Source organism: Equus asinus, chromosome 9 (assembly GCF_041296235.1).
Source record: "Equus asinus isolate D_3611 breed Donkey chromosome 9, EquAss-T2T_v2, whole genome shotgun sequence".
In the NCBI taxonomy this organism is placed as follows: Eukaryota; Metazoa; Chordata; class Mammalia; order Perissodactyla; family Equidae; genus Equus; species Equus asinus.
The window spans coordinates 60,541,769-60,559,963 of NC_091798.1; the positions used below are offsets into that span (position 1 = coordinate 60,541,769).

Here is an 18,195-nt window from a genome sequence, read left to right on the forward strand (position 1 = left end):
TACTACCAAAACGTCACCACCCTCTGTCTTCTCCCCACTGCCCCAATTTTAAAGAAATTTTGGCTGTTGGGGTTAGGAAACAGAGAAACAATCTGGAACAAATTTCCTTTCGTTGTAAATGTTGGCTATAAGCCATTGGAAAACGCACAGTGCACTTCTACCATATATTGTCAGCTTTCAAGAATGTTTTTGAAGACTCTTTTCTGTTGGCTGCTGCAGATGAGTCTCTTAAGATAAGTGCTTATGAGTGCTCTGCTGGTCTTATTTGCAAAATCAAGTTGATCTCTGATTTTATGGTCATTCAAAATGTTTAATAAGCACCACGGATAGGATCATTTTATGACAAAGTAGAGGAATAACTGCATGTACAATGAAAATAATGCTTATTCAGAATGTGTGACATTGTAGTGGGCATTTTATGTAAATAATCTCTTTCAATCTTCAAAAAAACCTAAATGGTTTCTCTTATCCCCAGTTTTCAGAAGAGAAAAACTCAACCATGAAGTTAATTTGCATAAGGCCATACAGCTTTTAATTATAATTAAATTAATATTAATTTGAAGATAAGAGTTACATTTTTATATCTTGGTAAAGGGTGTCATCTTTTCTGAGTTTCATGGCTGTAGTTTAACTTTTAAAAAAATTGGAATAGAGTAGAAAGTGTCATAATTTTCCTGAATTAGAAAGGAATTAAAAACTCCAGAATTGTATTTTCCTGTGTCTTTGGTTAAATCACTTAATTTCTGCCTCAAGTTCCTTTGTATACAAATTGAAAGTTGTTTTCTTATTTAATTGAATAAATTGTTTATTGCTGGACATTGGAGATTAAAAACTTAAGGAAAGTACAATATTATAAAATTACAAAGTATGTCTAAATAAAAGTTGCCAGTCATTCCTTGCTAAGTGCATTTGATGCCAAATATTGTTCTGAAAACTTCAGAGTCAGATGAAATTTTTTTCAGTACAATATTTGGGTTTGTTTTGTTGTTTTGGCTATTTTATGAAGAGACATTGGATTTAGCAGATGAGATAATGCTTTGCTTGTTTTATAATAGTGTAACGGAGAGAGGGCTAAAGAAGAAGCAATTACACATTTTGAAAAGCTCTTTGAAGTTCTGGAAGAGAGGAAATCATCTGTTTTGAAGGCAATTGATGCTTCTAAGAAGCTAAGATTAGACAAATTTCAGACTCAAATGGAAGAATACCAGGGGCTTCTCGAGAACAGTGGCCTTGTGGGATATGCTCAAGAAGTGCTTAAGGAGACAGATCAGTCTTGCTTTGTGCAGACAGCAAAGCAACTCCACCTCAGGTAGTTCACTTTTAACTTAGAATCTCTCCAGCAATGTGGTTAAATGCTGTGTGTGTTTCAGCTTTGGCCTCGAGTGGTTCGTGATGCTGCGTTGCGTGCAGAGCCTCTTGCTTCACGTGTCAATGTTGAGTGCAGTTTTCTTTTGTTAATCACATTACAAACATTTCTTCTGCTTTTCCTTTTCAAAAGTCATTTTTGTATAATATGTACTATATCTGTCTGCAGAATTCAGAAGGCTACAGAATCTTTGAAGAGCTTTAGACCTGCGGCTCAGACTTCTTTTGAAGACTATGTTGTTAATACATCTAAACAAACAGAACTTCTTGGAGAATTGTCCTTTTTCTCTAGTGGTAAGTTTTAGTAATGGCAAAACCTCACTCTTTTAGTCTGAATTTTCATTATGTAGAAAAAACAGAGTCCTTTCAGTTCGATATTACAAAGCTGCATCTCTGTTGCCCTGAATCATCATATTCCATTTACGTTTTTATAACTGTGTTTTTATGCACAAAAACTATTTTCTACTGGTTTTTGTGGTTTTAAACATTGTGTAAACGGTATCACATTGTACAGATTCTTTTTTTAAATTGCTTTTAAAAAAATTGTTTAAGATAAGTGTTAATACTTGAGGGTCTGGTTTAAAGCTGTATTCTAACTTTATAGCATTTTATTATGTAAATCATTTCCCCGCTGAGAGACAGTTTGTTTCTATTTTTTTTCTCTGTTGTAAGCAGTGCTGTCTAGAACATCTTTGTGTTTCTTTGTGCACAGGTCCGTGAGTTTCTGTAAGGCAGAAACCTGGAAATGGTGTCTTCGAGCTAAAAATGACTAAGATGTTTAAGTGTTTACCTTGCTGTATGAGTTCGCTAAGCTGCCAAAACAAAATACCGCAGCCTTAAACAACAGAAATTTATTTCCTTATAATTCTGGAGGGTAGAAGTCCAAGACAAAGCTGTGGGCAGGGTTGATTTCTTCTGAGGGCCCTCTCCTTGGTTTGCACATGATGACCGTCTTCTCCCTGTGTCTTCACATGGTCTACCCTCTGCATATCTGTGTCTAAATTTCTTCTTAGAAGGACACCAGTCATATTAGGCATACTGGATTAGGGCCTACCCTGATGACCTCATTTTAACTTAATTACTTCTTTAAAGACCCTCTCTTCAAATTCAGTCACATTTTGAGGTACTGGGGTCAGGACTCCAACATGCAAATTTCAGAGGAGGCATAATTGAGCCCGTAGCTCATTTGTTGTATTTGTGTTTTGCTGCTCTCCTGCAGATGTCTTCCTTCCCTTTTTCTCTTCTCACCTTGTTCATCTCCCTCAGATTTCTCTTGTAGGGATGGTGAACAATTATAGTCCTTAGAAAGGTATACTTACAGTTTAATTACCATGTAGATAGAGATGTGTAGATTTGTACATTCAATCTAAGGAAATTTGTCTTGTTAATAGTTAAAAACTCTCTCAGGCTAGCCCTGTGGCGGAGTGGTTCAAGTTCCACGTGCTCCGCTTTGGCGACCCACCCAGGTTCGTGGGTTCAGATCCCGGGCGCTGACCCACTCCACTTGTTGGCCATGCTGTGGAAGCATCCCACATACAAAGTATAGGAAGATTGGCACAAATGTTAGCTCGGGGCTAGTCGTCCTCAAGCAAAAGAGGAAAAGGAGGATTGGCACCGGGTGTTAGCTCAGAGCAAATCTTCCTCAACAACAACAACAAAATAGGTTAAAAACTCTGAAGGATTGTGACCTCCTTTCTTTTCAAATCAGTAGCTGAATCTCCTTTCAGATATATACTTATCTCATTTATTATGATGGTCTTGTTTTTCCAAATATAAAATATTTGTTACTCTTTAAAATGCTGGTTATACTTCATATACTGTACTCCCCCTTTTTTCCCAAAATGTGTACTTGAATTCTTTTTCATATACATGCTAGTTTACTTAGGAGTACAAGGTCCTCCCTCCCTCGGGTATCCAAAACACTCTGGAAAGATCAGGTTGAAGGTGGGTAATCTTGTGTTATGCCAATGTCTAACAAAGAACCAGTAAAATGATGGGTGAGAATGGAAAGTAGTCACTCAGCTTCCGGCTGATAGATGATCTCCTCATTTTTTCCTTCATGCACATTTTTTAGTAAGCTGTCGTTCAAAAAAAGAAAAGCAAGGGCTGTGGGGTGGGGCATACTAGTGATGTTATTCTGTAACTAGCTTTTTTTTTTCACTTGTAAATGTGTTTTGGATGACTTTTCAGATCTCATTAGGGTTGCATAACATTCGGTTGCATCAGTGCACCATACTCAGGCATCCTCTTGCATTGCGTATATGTAGCTGGGGATCAGGAGAGGGAGGCTTCTGCTTTTCATTTCATGTTCTCCTCTGTGATTTGATATAAATGTGTGTTTGTGTGTGTGGGTGTGTGTAACTTTTATAGCTTATATATAACTTTTATAACTTATATAGCTTATAGGACCCAAGCAGTTAAGCTTATTGGAATTTACTCTATGGAAAGGATTATGGATATGCACAAAGATTTAGCTGCAGTATTTTAATCGTCATATTTTTAGTGAAAAATTAGAAACATGTTTCTGAAAATAGTTAAATGTTGATCCATCTATATAATGGAATGCCACTGGGAGAAAAATACTGGCAGGATCTATACAAAATTATTGAAGTGATTATCTTTGAGTTAATTAAAACTTTTTTGTTTGTTTATGTAGTTTCTGATTTTCTTACAAAGATATGTGTGATGTTTATACCAAGAAACATTTATTTGAATTGCCTTGCAACTCTATGGAAGAAAATATGAAAGAAAATTGTGTAATGTTTCATTGAAGTTTTTGTTATACTCACCAAACTTAGATTTTAAAATATTTATTAAAATAATTATTTGCTGGAGGACACAGATAAAAAAATTCAAGTACAGGGTTATTATTCAGTAGGTGGAAATTGAAGGCATATGGTTAAAATTTTTAATTTATGGTATTTCAGAATTAATATAATACTTAAAGCTAAAATTGGATCTTTTAATTTTTGTCTTATTTTTCGTTCTTTTTTTCTCCTTTCAGTTATAAACACAAACATGCCTTTTAAATCTCTATTTTATTGTATATTCTTTTTAAATTTTGTGGTAAGAATACTTACCATGAGTTCTGTCTTTTTAACAACTTTTGAGTATATGATACAGTACAATTGACTGTAGGTACAACGTGGTACAGCAGATCTCTAGAGCTTATCTTCCTAGCTCAAACGTTATGCCTGGTGATGAATACCTGCCCATTTCTCCCTCCCGCCGGCCCCGGGTAACCACGATTCCAGTCTTTGAGTTTGTGAATTTGACTATTTTCGATACCTCGTATAAGTGGAATCATGAAGTCACTGTCTTTCTCTGTCCGGTTTATTTCACTTAGCTTATCTGCAAACTGCATATCTTCGTTGTCCAATAATGCCGGAGTTATTCTTTTTCTTATACATAGTATTATAAATTTAGAAAATTCTTGGACAGTATGGAAATCATTTAAGTATTGTCAAATACATCATTTTTATTGAGGAAAAATAAATGTTCTCAAATAACAGTATTTTAACATTGTTTTCTATTTCATAATTTTTTCAGGCGTAGATGTGCCAGAGATCAATGAGGAAGAGAGCAGAGTTTATAACAATGCTTTGATAAGTTGGCACCATCCAGAAAAGGATAAAGCTGATAGCTATGTCCTTGAATATCGGAAGATTAACAGAGATGAAGAAATGTTGTCTTGGAATGAGACAGAAGTGTGTGGCACAAGTAAAATGATTTCAGAGCTTGATAACAACTGCAACTATGCTTTCAGAGTAAGAGCCTACAAGGGTTCCATCTGTAGTCCTTGCAGCAGAGAATTGATTCTTCATACTCCTCCAGCCCCAGGTATTGTGAATACTGGGAATTAAAAAAGGATGGAATTGGAAGAGACCTTGATAACATATAAGCTGGTCTGTGTCTCCATGCAGCCTACTTTTAAGCCAGCTCTCATTTGTAAAAGATTATAGAAGAGTAGATTCCATTCTCAGCTAGGATTTAGAAATAGACTGAATACTTGAATTTTCACCATGTAGGCTGAGAACAGGATTAGACTTTCGACTGACATCAGTTACAGAAAAACGTGAAAGGAAGACATTTGAATGAGCAGGGCTATTGAGTTAAAATAGCATAAATGCTACCTTACAAGTTTTAAATAGTATAATTCTGTATTTTTTTTTATCAGTTTATTTAAATCTCTGTAACATAGGATCTAGGTAGATTTTTTTTTTTTAACTTTTTATTAAGATTATGATAGTTTACAACCTTGTGAAATTTCAGTTGTACGTTATTGTTAGTCATGTTGTAGGTGCACCACTTTACCCTTTGTGCCCTCCCCCCACCCCCCCTTTCCTCTAGTAACCACCAATCAGTTCTCTTTGTCTATATGTTTAACTTCCACCTATGAGTGGAGTCATACAGAGTTCATCTTTCACTGTCTGGCTTATTTCACTTAACATAATACCCTCAAGGTCCATCCATGTTGTTGAGAATGGAACGGTTTTATCCTTTTTATGGCTGAGTAGTATTCCATTGTATATATGTACCATATCTTCTTTATCCAATCATCAGTTGATGGGCACTTAGGTTGCTTCCACATCTTGGCTATTGTAAATAATGCTGCGATGAACATAGGGGTGCAGGGACTTTTGAAATTGCTGATTTCAAGTTCTTTGGATAGATACCCAGTAGTGGGATGGCTGGGTCGTATGGTATTTCTATTTTCAGTTTTTTGAGAAATCTCCATACTGTTTTCCATAGTGGCTGCACCAGTTTGCGTTCCCACCAACAGTGTATGAGAGTTCATTTTTCTCCACTACCTCTCCAACATTTGTCACTTTTTGTTTGGTTATTTTTGCCATTCTAACAGGTGTAAGGTGATATCTTAGTGTAGTTTTGATTTGCATTTCCCTGATGATTAGTGATGATGAGCATCTTTTCATGTGTCTATTGGCTATCCGTATATCTTCTTTGGAGAAATGTCTGTTCATGTCCCCTCCCCATTTTTTGATTGGATTGTTTGATTTTTTGTTGTTGAGCTGTATGAGTTCTTTATATATTATGGAGATTAACCCTTTGTCAGATATAGAACTTGTAAATATTTTTTCCCAATTAGTGGGTTGTTTTTTGTTTCAATCTTGTTTTCTATTGCCTTGAAGAAGCTGTTTAGTCTGTTGAAGTCTCATTTGTTTATTCTTTCTATTGTTTCCCTTGTCTGAGGAGTTATGGTGTCCAAAAAGATCCTTTTGATACTGATGTCAGAGAGCATACTGCCTATATTCTCTTCTAGGAGACTTATTGTTTCAGGTCTAATCTTTGTGTCTTTGATCCATTTTGAGTTTATTTATGTGAATGGTGAAAAAGAATGGTCAATTTTCATTTTTTTACATGTGGCTGTCCAGTTTTCCCAGCACCATTTGTTGAGAAGACTTTCTTTTCTCCATTGTAGGCCCTTAGCTCCTTTGTTGAAGATTAGCTGTCCATAGATGTGTGGTTTTATCTCTGGGTTTCAATTCTGTTCCATTGATTAGTGCACCTGTTTTTGTACCAGTACCATGCTGTTTTGATTACCGTAGCTTTGCAGTATGCTTTGAAGTCAGGGATTGTGATGCCTGCAGCTTTGTTCTTTTTTCTCAGGATTGCTTTAGCAATTCGGGGTCTTTTGTTGCCCCATATGAATTTTAGGATTCTTTGTTCTACTTTTGTAAAGAATGTCGTTGGGATTCTAATTGGGATAGCATTGAATCTGTAGATTGCTTTAGGTAGTATGGACATTTTAACTATGTTTATTCTTCCAATCCGTGTGCATGGAATGTCTTTCCATCTCTTTATGTCATCATCAGTTTCTTTCAGGAAAGTCTTGTAGTTTTCGTTGTATAGGTGTTTCACTTCCTTGGTTAAATTTACCTGAAGGTGTTTTATTCTTTTTGTTGCGATTGTGAATGGGATTGAGTCCTTGAGTTTGTTTTCTGTTAGTTCGTTGTTAGAGAATTGATTTTATACCCTGCAACTTTGCTGTAGCTGTTGATTATTTCTAATAGTTTTCCAATGGATTCTTTGGGGTTTTCTATATATAAGATCATGTCGTCTGCAAACAGTGAGAGTTTCACTTCTTCATTGCCTATTTGGATTCCTTTTATTTCTTTTTCCTGCCGAATTGCTCTGGCCAAAACCTCCAGTACTATGTTGAATAAGAGTGGTAAGAGTGGACACCCTTGTCTTGTTCCTGTTCTCAGAGGGATGGCTTTCCGTTTTTGCCCATTGAGTATGATGTTGGCTGTGGGTTTGTCATATATGGCCCTTATTATGTTGAGGTACTTTCCTTCTATACCCATTTTATTGAGAGTTTTTATCATAAATGGATGTTGGATCTTGTCAAATGCTTTCTCTGTATCTATTGAGATGATCATGTGGTTTTTTTCCCTCATTTTATTAATATAGTGTATCATGTTGTTTGACTTGCAGATGTTGAACCATCCCTGTGTCCCTGGTATAAATCCCACTTGATCATGGTGTATAATCTTTTTAATGTATTGCTGTATTCAGTTTGCCAAAATTTTGTTGAGGATTTTTGCATCTATGTCCATCAGTGATAGTGGCCTGTAGTTTTCCTTCTTTTGTGTTGTTCTTGTCAGGTTTTGGGATCAGGGTGTTGTTGGCTTCATAGAATATGTTAGGGAGTGCTCCATCTTCCTCAGTTTTCTGGAATAGTTTGAGAAGGATAGGTATTAAATCTTCTTTGAATGTTTGGTAGAATTCTCCAGAGAAGCCGTCTGGGCCTGGACTTTTATTTTGGGGGAGGTTTTTGATTACTGTTTCAATTTCTTTACTTGTAATTGGTCTATTCAGATTCTCTATTTCTTCCTGCTTCAGTTTTGGGAGGTTTTAAGAATCTAAGAATTTATCCATTTCTTCTAGGTTGTCCAATTTGTTGGCATATAGTTTTTCATAGTATTCTCTTATGATCTTTTGTATTTCGGTGGTATCCATTGTGATTTCTCCTCTCTCATTTCTAATTTTATTTATTTGAGTCTTCTCTCTTTTTTTCTTAGTGAGTCTGGGTGTTTGTCAATTTTCTTTATTTTTTCAAAGAACCAACTCTTTGTTTCATTGATTCTTTCTACTGCCTTTTTTGTTTCAATTTCGTTTATTTCTGCTCTGATTTTTATTATTTCCCTCCTTCTACTGACTTTGGCCATTGTTTGTTCTTCTTTTTCTAATTCTGTTAGGTGTCGTTTGAGATTGCTTATCTGAAATTTTTCTTGTTTATTGAGGTAGGCCTGTATTGTAATGAATTTCCCTCTTAGGACCACTTTTGCTGCTTCCCAAATGAGTTGGTATGGTGTGTTTTCATTTTCATTTGTCTCCAGATAATATTTGATTTCTTTTTTAATTTCTTCCACAATCCATTGTTTGTTCAGTAGCATGTTGTTTAGTCTCCACATTTTTGCCCCTTTCCCAGCTTTATTCTTGTAGTTGATTTCTAGTTTCATAGCATTATGATCGGAAAAGATGCTTGCTGTTATTTCAGCCCTCTTGAATTTGTTGAGGCTTGCTTTGTTTCCCAAGATATGGTCTATCTTTGAGAATGTTCCATGTGCACTTGAGAAGAATGTGTAACCTGCTGTTTTTGGATGGAGTGTTCTATATATGTCTATTAAGTCCATCTGGTTTAATTTTTCATTTAATTCTGTAATTTCCTTGTTGACTTTCTGTCTGGATGATCTATCCATTGGTGTCAATGGGGTGTTAAGGTCCCGTACTGTTATTGTATTGTTGTTGATGCCTCCTTTTAGTTTTGTTAATAGTTGCTTTACATATTTTGGTGCTCCTGTGTTGGGTGCGTATATATTTATAAGTGTTATGTCATCTTGGTGGAGTGTCCCTTTTATCATTATAAACTGCCCCTCTTTGCCTCTCTTTATCTGTTTTGCTTTGAAATCTCCTTTGATATAAGTATGGCAACACCTGCTTTCTTATGTTCATTATTAGCTTGGAGTATCACCTTCCATCCCTTCACTCTGAGTCTGTGTTTGTCTTTGGGGCTGAGGTGTGTTTCCTGGAGGCAGCATAGTGTTGGGTCTTGCTCTTTAATCCATCCTGCCACTCTGTGTCTTTTGATTGGAGAGTTCAATCCATTTACATTTAGAGTGATTATTGAAATGTGGGGGCCTAATGCTGCCATTTTATTGCTTGTTTTCCGGTTCTCTTGCATTTCCTTTGTTTCTTGTCACATGATTTTTGGACTACTAATTCAGGTAGGTAGATTTCTATATTGGCTTTCTTCTTATTTGTAATTTGCATCTTTATTCTTGTTATTTGTTTAGTGGTTACCATGTGGTTTGTATAAAACATCTCATAAATGAGATAGTACATTTTCTGATAGCCTCTTATTTCCTTAGATTAAGCCGTTCCATCCCTTGCCTCTTCCCCTTCTAAGTTGTTATTGTCAGATTTTTTTTTCCTTCTTGTGTTGTGAGTTTGTGGTTAAAATCACAAGATTATATTGATTCTTGGTGTTTCCCTTCCTTTTATCTTTAATGTTATGCTTAGCCTTTGCTAACCTGTTCTGATAGAGAGCTGTAACTTTCTGATTTTGTCTTTCTACTTATCTCCTTAGCTCTGGGTTTTGTAACCCCTTTCCTTTTTTTGATTTTTCAGGTATGAGGGTCTCCCTGAGCATTTCTTGTAGGGGAGGTCTTGTGGCAATGAACTCCCTTAACATTTGTTTATCTGGGAAAGTTTTTATTTCTCCATCATATTTGAAGGATATTTTCGCTGGATAGAGTATTCTTGGCTGCATGTTGTGGTCCTTCAGAGTTTTGAATGTATCATTCCACTGTCTTCTATCCTGTAAGGTATCTGCTGAGAAGTCTGCTGACAGCCTTATGGGGGTTCCTTTGTAGGTTATTTTCTTCTGCCTTGCTGCCCTTAGTATTTTCTCTTTGTCATTGACTTTTGCAAGCTTCACTACACTGTATGCCTTGGGGTTGGTCTTTTTACATTGATAAAGTTTGGTCATCTATTAGCTTCTGTCACATGGAATTCCATCTCTCTCCCCACGTTTGGGAAGTTCTCAGCCATTATTTCTTTGAACAGGCTTTTTGCCCACTTCTCCTTCTCTTCTCCCTCTGGGATACCTATAATCCTTATGTTGCATTTCCTAATTGAGTCAGATATTTCTCGGAGAGTTTCTTCATTTCTCGGAGAGTTTCTTCATTCGTATTAAGTAGGGTGACCATTTAGATTTTAGTCTTATTCTCTCTCCTCCTCTATCTGCAGCATTTCTATATTCCTGTCCTCCAAATTGCTGATTCTGTCTTCCATATTATCGACCCTACTGTTCAGAGAGTCCGGATTTTTCTTAATGTCCTCCATTGTGTTCTTCATCTCCAATATTTCTGATTGGTTCTTCTTTATAGTATCAAGCTCTTTTGTGACGTAGCTCCTGAACTTGTTGAGTTGTCCATCTGTATTATCTTTTAACTCACTGAGTTTTTTAATGATGGTAATTTTGAATTCATTGTCATTTAGGTTATAGATTTCAGTGTCTTTGGGATTGTTTTCTGGGTACTTATCATTTTCCTTCTGTCTTGGAGATTTAATATATTTTTTTATACTGCTTTATGGCGTGGATTTGTGCCTCTGCATAGAGATAGAGTTTAGTTACTGCTTCCACTTACTTCTGCTGGAGTGGGGGTGGGGGGTGCATCTGTGTAATCTGCACTGACCAGGATCCCTGTCAGCTGGTGCTGACTGGACCTGGGCCCCTCCTCGTGGTCACAGTGGCCCTGTGGGGTCTCTCGTCAGCTGTGGGGACAATCGCAAGGGGGCCTCAGGTTGCTGGTGCCTACTGTCACAGACCACCTCAACGCACTCCCTCTTTAGGGTCTGCAGTGGTGTTATGGGCTTTCACAGTGCCTGGGAGCAGGTTCACCTAGACTTACAGCTCTGTCACTGTCAGAGCCTGCAAGATCTCACTTGTCCACTTTTGGCCACAGCAGAGCTATGGGTATCTACTGCAGTCTGTGGTTAGCTCACCCACCTGTGCTACTTCTGCCTCAGGGCCTCCCAGCCTTGTGATTGCCAGGCGGGGCCTCTCCACTAACACTGTGCAGAGGCTTTCCCTGCGGCTGCTGTGGGACCGTGGATTTTCCCCCTGGCCCGCAGAGCAGGCTTGCTGGGACTCCAACCTGCCACCGCCCATGCACATGGACTCACTGGGTCTCCCTTACCCACTCTGGGCCACAGCAGGAGTTTGTGAGTCAGAGGCGGCTGGCGGGTTGCTGTGCCACCCAGGATCCTCCTGCCCTGGGGCCTCCCAGCATTCTGAATGCTGGGCGGGGCCTCTCCAATGCCTCTCTCTCTAATACAGAGTAGAGGCTTTCCCTGCCGATGCTGTGGGACCGTGGATTTTCCCCCTGGGCTAAGGGGCAATCGCAGGGGGCTTAGGTAGGGCTGTAGTCACCTGTTTCCACCTTTACTCCGCCATGCACGCACACACCTGCCCTTGGTGTCGTGGCGATGCTATGAGCGTGTCTGCTGGTAGAAAGTTGCTTGCAGGTACTAGGCCGTCCGGGGGTCGGAGGGTTTTCACCTCTCTCCACCTCCTCCCAGGGGAAGTCCATCCACCTTCTGATGTATAGCAGCATGGGTGTCTCAGGCGTCCTGAGATGCTGTGTGGATATCCTTTGTTGACTGATTAATGTCCAATTAGTTGTAATTCGAAGGGGGAGAGACAAAGAAAACTGCTCACTCTGCCATGTTGCTGACGTCACTTCTAGGTAGATATTTTAAAAATATGTTGTTGTAATAACATGAAATATAATTTTGATTAACCTAATTCTGACTTGTCTGGATTTTCTAACTCAGTGATTCCTGGCACATGGGGATGCAAAAGCATATATTAGAACCACACGGATACCTTTTTCCCCATTTTAGGAGCTCCTCTTGCCCAGCCACCCATCCTCCTCCTTCCAAGTTAAAAACCACTGACATACTACTTGTAGAGGGCCTGTAGATTTATATAGAATAAGAATGACTTACAGGTTAGTTGGTGTTCACTACAGTGTCTCCATGGACAAGGGACGTTTAGAACCAAAGATGTGCTCATTCTGGTTGGCAGGAAGCGCTGCTCTGTTCTGTTGGTCACTGTCTTAGAAGTTCCTTCAGTGGGTGTTTAGACCCCCTTGTCCCTGCCCATTTTTAGTGCTTTCTGTATCCATATTTTGTGTGATCTGCCCCTCCTTCCCTTTTTGTCTACTATTTGTTTTTCATGCACATTGTGGCTAATTAAAAAAATTAGGATACAAATAAAGTTGGCTAAAATTATTTTTCTTGAATTTTAATAAAGTCCAATAGAGAGCTTTAGGGTAGGTTTGCAAGTATTAAGTAAATATTTTATAGTTTACTCAGTTTCTGCTTTTTTTCCTAGTCTCTCTGACTAAGCGGAAGAAAAAGAAACCTGAAAGTAGCTGCTGTTTTGAGTAACGCAGTGGAGGGAGAAGGAGCGAAGGAAAGTTAAAAGTTGTCTTCCTTTTCTCTGAGAGAAGCCATATTCGTATTAAGTAGGGTGATCATTTAGATTTATTTTGCAAACTGGGAGACTTTTGAGATTGAAAGAAAGCATGAATTATCAGGCCAGGACAATAGGCAGTACCAGGAGGAACGTCAGCCTGTATATGGAGAATGGTAGCTTGCTAGCAGACACTTTGTGTGTGTGTATGATATAATCTAGTTAAAATTTACCATTTTAACCACTTTTAAGGTGCAGATCAGTGGCATTAAGTACATTCACAATGTCATACAACCGTCACCACTCATGTCTCTAGAACTTTTTCATTTTCTCAGACTGAAACTCTGCCTGTTAAACAGTAACTTCACATTCCTCCTCCCCACACAGCCTGGTAACCTCTATGCTACTTTCTACCTCTGTGGATTTGCCTGTTCTAGGTGCCTCCTATAAGTGGATTCATATAATCCTTTTGTGACTGGCTTATTTCACTGTTCATCCATGTTGTTGCATGTATCGCAATTTCCTTCCTTTTTTAGGCTAAATAATATTCTATTGTATGTATTTATGACATTTTCTTTATTCTTTTGTCTATCGATGGACATTTGAGGCATCTGTTTCCAGTTTTGGGGCTAGAAGCCAGCATTATGCTTGATGGAGTTGAGTTGATAGGACTTGTAAGAGGGGTGTTATCTCCGTTCTGTAGTTGAAGACATGAAAGTTTAGGTTAAACTCTAGTCCAGTGCTGGAGCAGGGCTTCCAGCCTGGGTCTCTGCACCACAGCCTGCACCTGTTTTACCCTGTTTCTCATGTCTGCTGTGTTGATTGATAAGGAAGAGACCTTCTTAAACTTGCTGATATTTTCCAACTTTATACAGTTTGGAATAAATATTTAAGAAAATGTATAGGTAATTATGAAAATATACAACCCTTTATTTTAGGGATAAAAGGACAGATCCAATAGTGTAAAATATTTAGGATTAATTTACTGTTTCTATTCTAAGGAACTGCATTCGTCAGTTTTCTTATACATTAAAAATATTTTCTTTTGTCTTTGAGATTTCTGGAGATTTTCAGATAATGAGAATTTGCTGGAAGTTATTTGTAAGTTGAGGTTTTGGTTTGTCTAGGGTATCATGATACATTCCTCTTCATGTCTCTTTTCAGTAATTTCTACTCGAAAAACCTGTCATATTAAACCATGAAGTATAGAAATGCTAATAAATAATTTTCAGACTAATTGTAAGCTCTATTTACAGTTTTCAGTTTCCTCTTTGATGAAAAATGTGGCTATAATAATGAGCACCTCTTGCTGAACCTGAAGAGAGACCGTGTGGAGAGCAGAGCTGGGTTTAACCTTCTGCTGTCTGCAGACCGTATCCAAGTGGGTTACTACACAAGCCTAGACTACATCATTGGAGACACTGGAATTACAAAAGGGAAACACTTCTGGGCCTTCCGTGTGGAACCGTATTCATACCTGGTAAAGGTGGGAGTTGCTTCCAGTGATAAACTACAAGAATGGCTCCGTTCTCCCCGAGATGCTGTTAGTCCAAGGTAGAGTCTTTTATTGATGTAGAACTTGAGAGTTCTTTTAAAGTAAACATCCTTGTTTAGCAAGTTAAGACTGAAAATGGACTTTGGTTTACTTAGTATATTTAGAGTGTACATTTCTTAGATTCAGTTATTGTGGCTCTACATATGTGACTGGCTGAGAAAAGGAGTCAGACCGTCTTGTATTCACACAGTGAATAATGACATTTAGCACTTAATTTCTGATGCCATGAGGAAATAAGTCTGTTTTGGATACCTCATGATTGCAGTACAGCTTTGCAGTTTTAAATTTTGAAGTCTTTCACATCAGTTACCTTAATTATCTGATAAAAATGACGATTATAGTGAAATGCCTCGATTCCAATACTTCACAGTTGATATTAGTTGTTCTTTTATCATGGGACACAGTTTCTTTAAACTCTCCCATAAGTACTTTACAAAATTGGGTCATTGTAAACATCTTTCCACAGTGAAGAATTCCAGTTTCTTAAGAGAGTGACTATTTAATGGAGATTGTACAGTTTAGTTCTTTTAGATGGTGTAAGGTGAACTCCCCAGACAGACAACTTTTGACCACTTAGGTGAACAGAAATCCCAGATTAACAGTCTGAGTGATAGGAAAAACTTTTTGAGCCAAGATGAGAAATTGAAATAACAATGAAAATTGTAATAGGGAAATGGTTAATTAAGCACAGTGCCATGTCCACTTGACAGATTAATATTAATAATGTTTAAAACATTTCTAGCATGAGAAAGAAGTGAAAAAACCTGTAAAATTGTTGATGTACTATGATCGCCAATATAGAACAAGCCAACTATGCATAGGGAAAACAATGGAAGGAGCTTAGTAGCAAAATTTTCCGCAAGATGCTACTGTCTTATAATAGAGGGGGGAAAAAACCCCTTCATATACTGCTTACACTGTAGATCCATGTAGAAATCCCTTCCGGGAAATACGGTTCTTAGGAGGAGGGTGCAATATGCTTTTTTCTTCTGCGTCATTTTGCAGCACCCATTTATTTTACTTGGTCTGGTAATTCCTTGGAATAGGGCACACATCTTGGTTGTGCATTTTCTTATGTGTGATTGTGTGCTGTAAGTATTTAATCTTTGACAAGTCCCTTCAGTCCCTCTCACCCTGCTTTATTTTTGATAGGCCAAAGTTCTTAATTATTTTTTAGGTTCTCATCTGTGTATATATCTGGGTAAAAGTGGATGATATTTTATGATAGAGAATTTGGGGCTGTCTATGGTATAACTCTAAATGGCAACATGTAGTCCTTATGTTTTTGATTGATTATGTTTTAATAGAAAGTTTTTGATGTACAATTTATTTTAATTTGAAATCAATGTATATTATCTTGTGAAAATGTTTTGAAGGTACATGAAGGCCTGTGGATGATGATATGGATAAGATTCCACTTAGTGTTTGTGTCTTGTGTTTTAGATACGAGCAAGACAGTGGGCATGACAGCGGAAGCGAAGACGCCAGTTTTGATTCTTCGCAGCCCTTTACACTGGTTACCATAGGCATGAAGAAATTTTTTATACCCAAGTCACCTACTTCTTCTAATGAACCTGAAAATAGAGTTCTTCCCATGCCAACAACTATAGGGATTTTCCTTGACTATGATAAAGGCAAAGTGGGCTTCTATGACATGGATCACATGAAATGCCTTTATGAGCGCCAAGTGGACTGTTCGCATACGATGTATCCAGCATTTGCGTTAATGGGCAGTGGAGGAATTCAACTTGAAGAACCCATCACAGCAAAATATCTAGAATACCAAAAGGACATGTAGTTTAAGCATCTGATGTGACTTAGGATGAAGAATGTGAACAAAATAATGCCTTGGTGTTAATCTTTGTAACTAATTACATATCATCTAAGTATTCTGTTGCCAGTCTTGTTTTTTGCGTGTTTCTTCGTAAAACATGGAAACCTAAACAGCCTTGCCTCTTCCGTGTCATTGTTCTGCCTTTCATACCCGGCAGGAAAAAGACACTTTCCCAGTTAACACTGAAATAGTTAACTTTGCAACTGGATTGTCTTTCTCTTTTCATGAACAGGAAATCTAATTTATTTATGTCAGCTGGTGTTGCTGGTGCTTACATTCCTTTTTTCTGGGGGGAGGGATACAAAAGTATTTATTATGCTTCTTTTGTGTTTGGTTTTTCATTTTTATATCATGTTTATGTCCCAAGAGAAGATATTTTTTAAATGCCTTACGGATAGAAATTAGTACTAAGCATTGTGTCTTGCATTCATTTTTAATAGGAAAACAAAGATATAGACAGGTAAAAAGAAAAAGGCCATAGAAATGGTAGTATATTTAAATGGAAACATGTATTTTCATGTGTGTAGCTAATATTAAGAGTATATTGCCTGGAAAATGAATACTGCTTTTTTTTTTAAGACCACAAATTGTCTTCTTAAGGACATTTTTAGAAGTTCCCTTAGCTGTGATGCCCATACCTGCATGTGTAGTAAACGTGGTTTCTTGCAGGAAACACTAAGTTCTCAGCTAACACATGAAGCTTTTCACTTCATATGATTTTTTTCAGAAGACGTTTTATTCTTAGTTACTCTGTGAGAATGTTTGAGCTTATATCAAATAATTACTTTTCATAGATATTAGTGAAGATACACTGACGTCTGTCAGACTTGTTCTTTTGCTCTCTCATTGTGTCTTGTGATTTTCATGTTTTGACCCACGTATTACAGATCAGATTGTCCTGGTTAAGGTTTACATGTTTGAAAAGTTCATGATATATTTTTAATGTCATTAAATATATTATAAAATGCAGAGTAACTAACTGGTCAGTTGTCCAGCATTTTCTATTGCTTCTTGTTTGGTAATAAGCGTTGGTAATATAAGCAAGTAAATACGCAAATTTAACTGTTTAGGAATAATTAATAAAATGTAATGACTGTATGTATCCTTGTAAAAGTTAAAAGTTTTTTTTAATTTGAAGAAATACATTTTATCTAAATTTTATGTTCATTTTTAAAAGGTGTTCTTGGGTGATTTTATTTAAACTGCTTATTTTTTTTTAAGTTAAAATGTTCGGAAACTAGACTGTTATGCCTTTTAAGCACTAATCATTTTGGAATGCTTTTCACGTATTTTAATAGACTAACAAAACTCTTAGGAGTTTTTGTTATTATATATTTTTTAAAATGGAAATCTGTTATTCAGGCTGGTAGCACTAAATTAGCTTTTCCCCCAACCCAAGTAGAAAATATCATGGAGAATTTCTTGTTTAGTAGGCTTTGTTACTTTCCCACCTGTGGGAGTAGCACTTTATGACAGAGGCTGAACTAAACAAATACGCAGTGTTATGTGGATCATTGTGCAATAAAGCTGCTGAAGTCACGTGTGTGGTACAGTTTGATAGTCTCAAGCCTGTGTAAGCACATATCATGTAGACATTTTAAATATAAAGCTTTAATAGGAATAGGAAAGCTGTTTAAAACATTGTATAGTTGTATATAAATTGTTCTCCTGGATTTCTTTCATTTTTAATAAAAATTAAAAGTAGGTCAAGTGTCATTATTGAAATCTGCATTCCAGGAATTCTCAGTATGTTTATAAGGAAAATGGAAATCTTGTTTAAGAAAAGATGTTTAGCTGAATATATTAACTTAGAGCTAAAGATTTATATAAAGTTATTTGGGGCATTTATTTATAAGCTTTAATTCTTGTGCAAGTGATTAGAAAAGCTTAACGTGAAAATGATTTACTTAAATTAATTGATCAGTTTGTTGAGCA

At 37.1% G+C, this 18,195-nt stretch overlaps 1 protein-coding gene across 6 annotated transcripts in view; it reads left to right on the forward strand.

Moving 5' to 3' along the window:
• Window positions 1-17,964, forward strand: part of TRIM36 (tripartite motif containing 36) — a 52,183-nt gene extending 34,219 nt beyond the window's left edge. For all 6 annotated transcript variants that reach the window (XM_070517571.1, XM_014842765.3, XM_070517573.1 and 3 more), the window contains 5 exons: window positions 1,056-1,309; window positions 1,535-1,659; window positions 4,915-5,205; window positions 14,128-14,425; window positions 15,870-17,964. In XM_070517571.1, coding sequence (XP_070373672.1) covers window positions 1,056-1,309; window positions 1,535-1,659; window positions 4,915-5,205; window positions 14,128-14,425; window positions 15,870-16,224 — 1,323 coding nt within the window. In that variant the 3' untranslated portion in view covers window positions 16,225-17,964. The remainder of the gene's footprint in view (window positions 1-1,055; window positions 1,310-1,534; window positions 1,660-4,914; window positions 5,206-14,127; window positions 14,426-15,869) is intronic.
• Window positions 17,965-18,195: the final 231 nt, after the last annotated feature.